The sequence below is a fragment of the Chenopodium album genome, chromosome 15 (assembly GCF_948465745.1).
Source record: "Chenopodium album chromosome 15, dcCheAlbu1.1, whole genome shotgun sequence".
Taxonomy (NCBI): Eukaryota; Viridiplantae; Streptophyta; class Magnoliopsida; order Caryophyllales; family Amaranthaceae; genus Chenopodium; species Chenopodium album.
In genome coordinates, this window is record NC_137848.1 from 1023097 (window position 1) to 1034233 (window position 11137).

Below are 11137 nucleotides of genomic sequence, written 5' to 3' on the forward strand. Positions count from 1 at the left end.
AAAGATATTAATGGTTAGATTTGTGCATTGGCAAACGTGACTAAAGAAACGAGTCAACTAAAAAAAACAAAGGAAGTATTAAATTTGATCAATCCGACCCATATTCTACCAAATCTGAAAAGGATCGAATTTGAATTGAATTGACCTAATGAATCAACCTTATCCTAATAAAACTGAGTTGAACTTACTACATTCGTTTCTTTTTAAAGTGAGAGATATCTCATGTGGTTAGAGCTTCCCACCTGATTTCAGTTGTTCTTGAGACTGTTTCTTATCACCGTCCCCTTGTGACCCTCTAAGCACCAAAAGAAGAAAAAAAAAATCATTTTTTATTTGTTATATATTGATATTTACAATCTCAAAATCCCAAATGCATGTAATTGATGATCGTGAATATATTCAATTAAATTTTTATAAAATTATAAAATAAAATAGACATCCATCTCAAAACGAATTTAACATATCCCACATTCTCACATGATATGATTTTTAATCTTTATAATGGCTTTCGTTCATAGTCAAAGTTTATTAAAGTTAACTACAAAATTCGAGGGAATATATTACTTATATACGAGTAGTTCAATCTTTTTTTAAGTAGCGAGAAAAACTCAAAAACATGCCTACTCTACTAACTCTAGAGTAGCAAAGAAACATTAAATGTAGAACAAGCAAAATAAAACGTAAAAATAATAATTAATAACGATATAATAAGCATATAATATAAGCTTATTAATAGAGCAAAAGACCATTTTCAGAACTTTTCTGCAAGCTTATTCATCTTTGTACGAACGATACATAACCACAAAATTTATAGAGGAGCAACAGAATTATTCACTCCCTCCGATCCGGCTCAGCAGTCAGCAGGGTCAGGCTCATGATATTGATCTGATGCCATTGTTCGTTATCAATGCAGCAATAAATAAACCCATCGTTCACGACATGAAGGAGGTCATTATATAAACTCGGAGGTTTAATTATCTATTTTTAGATACATTCGGGACAAAATTTAACGTGGATCAGATTATTTTTAAAACTCGAGGGTATATCAATTCACCTAGCTAGTTTTAGAAACATTCAATAGCTTATCTTGATTGTCTGGACTTATTAGAATTTATTACGGTTGTGAATTGAGTTTGAATTACCCATTAACCCTTATTGAATTGCCATATGCTATATGATATCAACTTATTTAAGCTTATTAATGATGCAATTAACTTTTAAATTTTTGACCCAGAGTGAAAGAGTATATTAATTAGAAGACAAATTGTCCATGAGTACATACGGAAATACTTTGTTTGGGCAATGGCTAATACATATTTAGTTTGCTCAACCCTGAAAGGTATGTACTGATATAGTTAAGCGATGAGCTTCAAAATTCCCTTTCACATGAGACCAATCCACATATTCAAAGGAAGAGCTAACAAATAAAATGTTATCCGAAATATTATTGTTTATTAATCAGTAACATTGGATCGCCATACACTTAACTTATTAGAATTTAGAACTTACTTTTTATCTTTAAATTTGAAATAAATGAAAATAAGACAAGATGAACATATCTTAATAAAAAGAATTTCTAACCAAACTTTATTTTAAAATCTAGGTATGTAGTAACAACCCCTATATATGAATTCGAACATGAGTTATCTCAATCTGATCTTCGCATGTATTAAATCAATGTAATAAAATTAAATCAATGCATTAATTCTATTATGATCATCGATTTCTTATACCATGCCGACGTCATAATAATAAAATTAAATCAATGTAATAATGACACTGAATATTTCTGGGATTCTTTATAAAAGTTGTTTGCCACTTTAATATATTTTCTTTCTTGTACGTCCGGCCTATAATTTCTCAACAAATTATTCAATCATACACTGCACACTAGTATAATACTCCTGAGTAGTACGTACATTAAGTTTATTCACTAGAGTAACGTTAAACCTTTCATTCTATGTCCTATATACTAGTTGTTGCTTAATTATTGTGCTCATGGCCTCATGCCAATGCCGGTATGGGCTAACCAAAGTCGATTTTGACTCGATCATATACCAAAGTCGGCTATGTCAATCAATGCGTGGAGGGTGCAATACATACAATTGCACGTACCATTGGTGCCAACAGATGAATTTCAAATATCTATCATTTGATAAATCAATTTCTCTCGTTGTTATCATGCATTACACTAAGAATTATGTTTGTATTCCACGTAAGCAGGTCTAAACCTCCACTCCGGCCTGCATCTAAATATTGCCAGATGTGTTTATATAATTAGGTATAAATATAGATTGAAGGTCTTTTTTATACCACAAAGATGTGATATGCACCTAAGAACATCATATAATATATCTAAGTGTTATATATAAGTCGTACAATACTTAGCTTGCAATAATTGAAAGAAGAAGAAAACAACTTTAGATTATTATTATTATGGCTCAAAACGGTCCCAACCAAATAACCATATCTAGATGCAATAGGTCAAAAATTATACTTCTTCTTTTGGGCCAATTATCATCAACAATTCTGCAAGACAAACGTGTGTATGCCATTGAAACTCAATAAATTCTCTAGCCAGTACCGTAGTACAACCTGAAATTTAGTGCTATAATAAACAATGCATGGTAAAGAAAAAAAACATTTCATATGAAAGATATTTCACCACAATAGTATGATATTGCAATATCACAAGTTGGATGAAAAGTTTGGCAGTTTATGTTTGGCTCTTTAGTTGGCCCAATTCATTTATAATAATAATGGGCTACCAATATTGTCTTAGATAATTAAATTCAAACTGCAAAAAATATGAAAAAAGAGTACTAAAAAGAAATAAAAATTAATTATAAACTGTCAAGCATATAATTTTGCCTCAAACAGTTTGCTGTTTTCATTGGCCCATATATCACATGTCTAAAATTAACTCTTTATATTTGTTTACTATGTACATATAAATAAATAAAAAGGACTTTGATGAGAAAACTCAAAAATAATTGTTATGTATATTACTTGGCACAAATGCAGTGAGTGTGTACTCCAGATGAAAATGAAATATTAATAACACCAAGTATTCGTTTGTGAGCTGTGAAATGGATAGTTACATAATCAATGTTCCCCTTTTTAAAACTTACATAAATAGATGTTGGCGAATATTTTATACTGGTCCTATTTATGAGCTATTGAAACCAACCATTCAACCCTAATGGGACCAATTTTGGACCATTGAGTCAAATTAGTACTAACATTTGTGTGTTGGTTTTTCCCCCTTAGCTTTGTTCATATAGGAAGATACATACTCTCTCCGGTCCATTTCAATACTACGGATTGTGGTAGCTAGCTTGTTTTCATACTATATACTTCCTCCGTTCACTTATAGTTACTACAAATTGACTAAAAGTGTAAGAGTTGTATGTCAAAAGGTTGCAACAAAAAGTAAACGGCTAGAGAATACTGCCTGTGTTGTCATAAGTTCAATTTACTATGATAAAATTTTGTTTCTAAGAAAGTTTGGGGAAACAAATGAGTGAATATAAGTAGAAGGCAAATATACTTGGAGATATAAAGTAAAAGATGAGTTAATATAAGTAGAAGGCAAATATACTCGGAGATAGTTTATAGTTAGTAGAAGATTTAATGTAGGGCAGTAGCGGTAAGAGGTTTTATTAATACAATTGTTCGCCAAGTAAGTGAATCTAATTGTTTAAAACACTCAAAAACTAAAAGTGATCTAAGTTTATCTTTCAGTAGTGGAGGACTGGAGGGAGTAAGATTAATCGAAGGGACCGTTTGGTTCGGAAAATGAAAATGAAGTGGAAAGGAAAGAGGGGGAAAATGAGTCATTTAACTATTACCTTTTCAATTGTTTGGTTTAACTATAGAAAAGGTATTTGTTAAGAGGAGGATAAGGATATTTGTTACCCTAAGGCCCTGTTCTCATTAGATTATTTTCTGTTCAGTTCAATTCAGCTCAGTTCAGGTCAGCTCCTAATCTCCTTCTCTCATAAAATATTCATTTCAGTTCAGTTCAACTCTAATAAGTTCAGTTCATCTCATTTCAGTCAATGAGAACAGACCCGTTTTTGAGAGGTAATAGAAGAGGGGTAACCGTTATCCTTAGGTAATAGTAATTGTTACCATAATAAAATCCTTAAAGATTCTGCTCAAGGTTAAGGATGTTGAAGCGTTACCATCATATTGCTTCGCAACTGCTGCAATTTCCCTACCTCTTTGTTTAAGACAAAAGCTAGACACAAACTAAGTCCTTCCCCACACTCCTTTATTTTAGCTACCTTCTAATTTCTTGATTCTTTATGTTATTATCATTCTCATCAATCATCATGTTTTTGATGGTTTTCACCACCAAGTAAATACGAATTTACGGCCACCAAGCTTACACAAACTAAAGCTATCACACCAAGCGTTACCCCCTACATTATCTATTGTAGGCAAAGATAAGTAATTAAGTATACACCACGTGTTACTAATATGTTTGTTAACCTAACGTTGACATGTACTCCTCAGCTCAATGGTGCAACTTCAGTATTATGAACACATCAAAAATATGTTTGTTAACCTTAAATCTTAGCTTGATAGAAAGAAATGGTGTTTTAAAAGTAAAATGTCAATATAATAATCTTGATGTGAACGGAGCTAGGCTTATTTTAATTATTCTCTTAAATGTACGTTAACCATAAATCTCGGTATTGTAGTTTATACGACAATCATACTCGAGTAATAAAACACAAATCAAATTTAAGGATTTTGACCATATGTATTCATGGAAATCACAAAGAAAAAAATTTATGAGCCAAATAATGATTGGAGGGAGTTATATGTAATTAATTAGTTTATCAGCAAAAAAGCAAAAATTAAAAAGACTTTGATCGATCCTAAATTGATTCAATTCAATTGCAATCTTGCTCAAGTAATCTTTTTAGCCCTATAAATAAAAGTCTCTTAACAAAAGGTGTTTCTTAAGTGACCTGACCTTCATTATTATTATCATAATTTACATTTTCATGAACCCAATTGTATGGTGATTATCTATCTATGTTCTCTTATTTAGTCTATTCCTCACAAATTAAGTGTCACTATGTCGTCTTATTTATAGAGTTGATATTTCTTTTACTACCTACGTTTCATATTAATTGCAACGATTAAACATTTTAAACTCATACTCTAAATCGTTGCAAATAATAAAACAAAGGTAGTAATACAAGTTATACGACCTTTAAGAGAAATGTCCCCAACTTTATAATACAATTTACATTTTCATGAACCCAATTGTATGGTGATTATCTATCTATGTTCTCTTATTTAGTCTATTCCTCACAAATTAAGTGTCACTATGTCGTCTTATTTATAGAGTTGATATTTCTTTTACTACCTACGTTTCATATTAATTGCAACGATTAAACATTTTAAACTCATACTCTAAATCGTTGCAAATAATAAAACAAAGGTAGTAATACAAGTTATACGACCTTTAAGAGAAATGTCCCCAACTTTATAATACTACTCCCTCCGGGTTTTTTTTTCAAATGCATCACTTTGATTTTTGCGCTATTCACATATTATGGTTGACTTAATTTTTTCACCTCTATAAAATAAATAAATGTTATTATACAATATATCATTAGATTCGTCATAATGTCTAGTTTCATAAAATAATTTTATTATAATTTTTACTAATTAATAATTAAAGCTATTAACGGTCAAAGTTACGTCTCGACAAATGTACTGATCAAACTGATGCAAATAAAAAAACAGAGGAATTACTATGTACATGAGACCCTTATGGAGTTATAGGCGTTATCCAAAAAAAAAAAACAAAAAAAAAACTTTATAATAAAAATAAACACATAATCCTAGTAAATAAAGCTATCACATCTGAGATCAGTTGTTACTTTTCCAACACAAGATGATGATTATAACTTAACAGAAAACCATATTTGGACCGTTGGTTCTCCTGCAAATTTAAGACCTTCTATCCATCCACAACGTATTGCAAGAAAACATCGACAACGATGGTTTTCATTTTCCAATATAACTTCAACTCTTCAATCTAGCACAAGTGGCCTCACCCATACAATAAAATTAAACTTATAAATAATGTCATGATGATTTATGATATGATATGATTAAACTGTCATATTTTTTAACTTATACAAGGAAAACACTCCCACCTTTTTTTTTAACCATTAATAGTAATTTCTAAGTTAATCTAAAAAACTTAAAAACTTGCCTTCAAAAAAAAAAAAAAAAAAAAGGGAGAGTTAATCTAAAAAACACACCACACAACACCACATAATCGATCCATCATATTTTTTCGGTATCATTCTAATTTTATCAGAAGTTTTTGAATAGATAGACTCGAAGATGATCATATCATATCCAATCCATTAATTAACACTATCTACTTTCTACAATTTTTTCTTCCATTTTCTTAGGAACAATAATAATTAAATTAAAAGTTAAGATTAAAAAAAATGAAATAAAATTAAAATCTTCTAATAATTAATTAAGTAGCACCAACACCAAGGAAATCTATGAAAGGTGGTGAAGAAGAAGTAGGATTATCATCTGATCTGCCTCCAGTTGCTCCAATTGAAGATTGTGAGGAGAGAGAATAAGGGTCTGTTTGGGGAAGTGAAATTAGAGAAGAATTATTGTTATTATTGTTGTTGTTGTAGTAGTAACAATAGTAAGACTGCTGTTGTTGTATTTGCATTTGTATTGGCCTATCCAAACAGCTGCTTTGACTGAACATGCTCACCATGTTTTGGTTATTATTATTTGGACCTGCCCAAAATATTATGCACAAATCAACACATATGCTAAAAATATTAAAATGTAACAATATTTGAAAAAATAACAAAGGAATAAATGTGGTATGAGATCAGCATACATATAAGTATAAATGTTGGTTAGTGTTTAAGATTTGGTGTATCTTATGCTTTTGTTCGATCTCCCTAGCATAGACCAAGTAAAAGTATGTATGTGCATATGGTAGGGGTTAAAAGAGTTATGCTAGCTATATATTAACTGTTGTTTACCTAACTCGTAACGATATTAACATTATCTTAACTTATTTTTCTCTCACGTTTTTTGGTTTATTTAGGCTCTGTTCTCCTCAGATTATTTTCAGTTCAACTCTAATAAGTTCAGTTTAGTTCTTTATTTCATTCTCTCATAAAATATTCAGTTCAGTTCAGCTCTAATAAGTTCAGTTCAGTTCAGTAAATGAGAACAGACCCTTAATCTCATGTTAACAATTTTGTTTCTCTAATTGACTCCTCGTACGTTTTTGTCATTTAACTTGATAAAAAAACATTAACTTATGGAATAATCCATAACTAAGCGAATTAATTTTATTCTATCATTCTACGTATGGGAAAAACCGTTACATTGTTTTACTCATAAATCTTGATTAATTTCACAATTTGATACGTACCATAATTCCTAATTTTCAAACAAGGTTATTAATTCATGAATTAGATATAACAGCAAGGTGTACAATATTCTTTAAAAACAACACACATATACATATAATTGAACAAAATCAACCTAGAGAGAATAAACTCTTATTTTAACTTTTGTTGCAATTAATAAGAAACGGAGATAACTAACCTGATAAGAAATCGAAAGGAGACTGCTGCCCACAAAACCCATTACCATTACTTGGAAAAGAAGAAGATTGATTGCTGATCATATTATTAACTCCACCATAAACAACACCATTGTAAGCACTAGGCATTTGTTCATCTTCCTCCATAGACGACGACGAAGACGACCTCATGGGATTAAGATGATAACTGTTAGGAAAACTCGACGACGAAGACGGTGGTTGTTGTTGTTGTGGATGAACAATAAGATTTCTTCTCCGACGATAAGCACTAGATTGTTCCCTATACTTTCGAGCCATAATAACATGCCAATGATTTTTAACAGCATTATCAGTTCTTCCTGGAAAAAGTCTTGCTATCATTGCCCATTTGTTACCGTACACTCTATGTGCTTGCATTAGTCTCTCCTCTTCTTCTTCTGTAAATGCCCTTCTGTTTATTCTTGGGTCTAATTGGTTAAACCACCTTAACCTGCAACTTTTACCTGCAACATTTCATTTTATTTTTACCCACCCAAAATACTTATTAATAAAGATTATCATAATAATTTAAATAAAAAATAATAATAATTACTAGCCATGATGTCACAATATTTCCAACAAATTATTTTGTAAATAATTTCATGTAAATTTTTATTATTATTACAAAGTATGTATAAATAGAATGAAAATTTAGAAAGGGGTTAAAAAAAAAAAAAAAAAAATTACCTGATCTTCCTTCTAATTTTTCAGCAATGAGGTTCCAATTTTGAGGGCCATAAATAGCAACAAGTTCCTTGAGCTTACTATCTTCAGCAGGTCTCCAATGTCCTCTTGCACAAACCTTACTACTTTCTTTAGAACAACCCACTTTATTATTATTATTATTAATATTATTAGTTTCATTATTAAAGTTATTATTTTCATAAAAGTTTTCATCTTTATTAAAACTTGCATTGAGATCCATGCTAGAAATCCCATGTTTTTCAACAAACCCATCTCCAAAATCACACACTTTACCCTCAATTACTTCTTGCTCTTCATTAATTTGAGTGTGGTCTGATCTTGGGATCATAAAACTACCTAGAAAGGGGAAACCCCTGCTCTTCGAGGCGGCCGGCTGTTCCGAAGCAGCCGGCACTGCCCCGAACGAGATGGGTTTCCTAAGCGAGAGCGAGGTTAAATCTGGAAACGCGCTCATACCCATTTACGAATTGAGTAAACTAATCTGAAACGGAGCAGTATTTTTTTAAAGGGAATTCTAATAGTTGTAGATGAAGGAATTGGAGTGTGGTTTTGGTTAATAGTAAAAACAACTACTACACTTGTTGGCCATGCCTACATTTGTTTTTCTGACAAACAAATTTTGTAGGGAAAAAAAAAAAAAAAAAAAAAAAACCTACTGTTAACAAAGAAATTGTAAAAATTTCTTGAATTTGTTGCAAAATTTTCTAGAGAGAGAAAGAGATTTGAAAATCAGGATTCAGAAAGAAATGAAAGGAATGATTGGTGACAAGTTTTGGGCAAAGAGAAATATAAGGGGGTAGGAAAATAAATTAAAGAGGGGGATTTGATTTGATTTAATTTAATTTAAGAGAAGTTATATGAATGTGAGAAGAATTGAAAAATGGGAAAAGTGTTTATAACAGAAACCTACAACAAAGCCTTTCTCTCTCTCTATCTCTATATTGATATCTCTATCTCTATTATTGAGTTAAAATAAATACTACTGGTTCCAAGTTGTTAAACACCCTGCTGACTGATGACCTTTTGATGTAACTCCCAACCAAAACAAAACAAAATTTTAAATAAGGAGTCCTTTTTTGTTGTGTTTTTTTTTTTTAAATTAAGTCGTAGGATTAATTACTCGTATTTAACAGACACTGACGATTTAGGATCATTTAGTAAGGGACTGTTCTAACTTAATTGTATACACTCAAGAATGTAATGCTAATTATTTAGAGACTGGAATTGTTTTAAATATGAATTATTAATCAGAGTGAGATAAATTTTATATTACGTAGTAAGGGACCGTGTAAAAAGAGTTTATAGATTTATTAACTGAATAGATTCGGTCATAACCTTAAAAATGTATTACTCTGTATTGTTTTCAGTTACATAGTATATGAATTAGTTGGAATCTAATACATTTTGGATTACTGCGTAAGGAACCTAAAAAAAAAACTAGTTTTTTTTTTAAAAAAAAATAACAAGGTCATAAGAAATTCAAAATGGTAATAATAATAATAAGCAAAGTTGAGCTACTTTATAACAGAAAAAGAGAAGAAGAATAGAGGTAGCAGTGAGAATAAACAAGTCGAGGAAGTTAAGTGAGTCAAACCTTCCAAAAAATTGCCAATGGAGGCATTGATGACCAACCACAGGAAAGAAATGAACGTGTGTAGTAACTAATAAGCCCCACTTAGCAAATCTAGTTTAGATTAGGTCTGACTATTTTTGTGTTTGCATTTTAATGAATCTTCAAAAGTTAGGCAAAACGGTCCTAAACTTCACACACGTGTGTGTGGAATTTTAGGGGATTATTATTCACAAATGTATTAGTAGTACTACTCTTCTCATTCTATTTTTGCAATTCACTTTTTAATTTTTTAATAATTAAATTAGAGTACGTTTAATTCGGAAAAATTTTATTTAATCAAAAACAATTAGCAAAAGAGAAAGTTATGTGAGGTTTGATTGTCATTAGAGATGTCAATTAGAGTATTTATATTGAGTCCACGGATCATGTAAAGTTTTAGATCATATTTGGTTTAAGTCATATCAAGTCTCAATCTAGCCTCCAGTTTGAGTTTCAATTTGTGTCACGTTATATTGATTATCATCTCGGGTGAAAATTGAGTTTGGTTCTATTCAAAATTAGACAAATTTGCAATGGTTTGGATGGATATATTCGAACTTGAGTCAGATAATTAATATATATGTTGGTGAACCGGTATCACTTAATATTTCATTGTGAGCAACGCCAAGATCGATCTAGAACGCAAAAAAGGGTTAAAAAAATAGGGTTGTCTCTCTCTTAAATGACAAGAATGTGACGGTTTTGCGCAAGCAAGGGGTATGTTATGTAATGTACAATTCTGGAGAGCTTTCTAATCAAGAGCCCACAAAAATAAAAACTAAAGAGGTCATTGACATCAGATTTCTGCTAACATTAGTTAATATAGGCTACCCCCTTTATTTCTCTCTTGGCTCACAATCTCAATCAATCATACATCATCTCTCTCTTTCAATCTCTTTCTCTGTCTCTTTGCTTTTCAGTTTTGTAGAGTTGGGCACCTGAGCTTGACCCACCAACCTATAAGTTAAGTATTTATTTTGCCACTATTGTGCTCCATCTTTTCCAATTTTAATTTCTTGTTAATTAATCTCTTTAATCTATTAAGAATTTAAGAGTACGAGTTGTTAATGGTGCTTCTATTTACCTTATAAAAAAAATTAAGGAGAAAGAGAAATAGCTCAATTGGTTAGAGATTCTCTCATAATCTGCCCTTGTGGCTCTCATAATATCAATGC

At 30.8% G+C, this 11137-nt stretch overlaps 1 protein-coding gene across 1 annotated transcript; it reads right to left on the reverse strand.

Moving 5' to 3' along the window:
- Positions 1-6239: 6239 nt before the first annotated feature.
- LOC145581493 (uncharacterized) lies at positions 6240-9261 on the reverse strand. The gene is made up of 3 exons (XM_081638505.1): positions 8333-9261; positions 7630-8109; positions 6240-6801 (listed from the first exon to the last, which is right to left on the reverse strand). Exons 1-3 carry the CDS (start codon positions 8808-8810, stop codon positions 6521-6523), a joined length of 1239 nt encoding a protein of 412 aa, XP_081494631.1. The 5' UTR covers positions 8811-9261; the 3' UTR covers positions 6240-6520.
- Positions 9262-11137: the final 1876 nt, after the last annotated feature.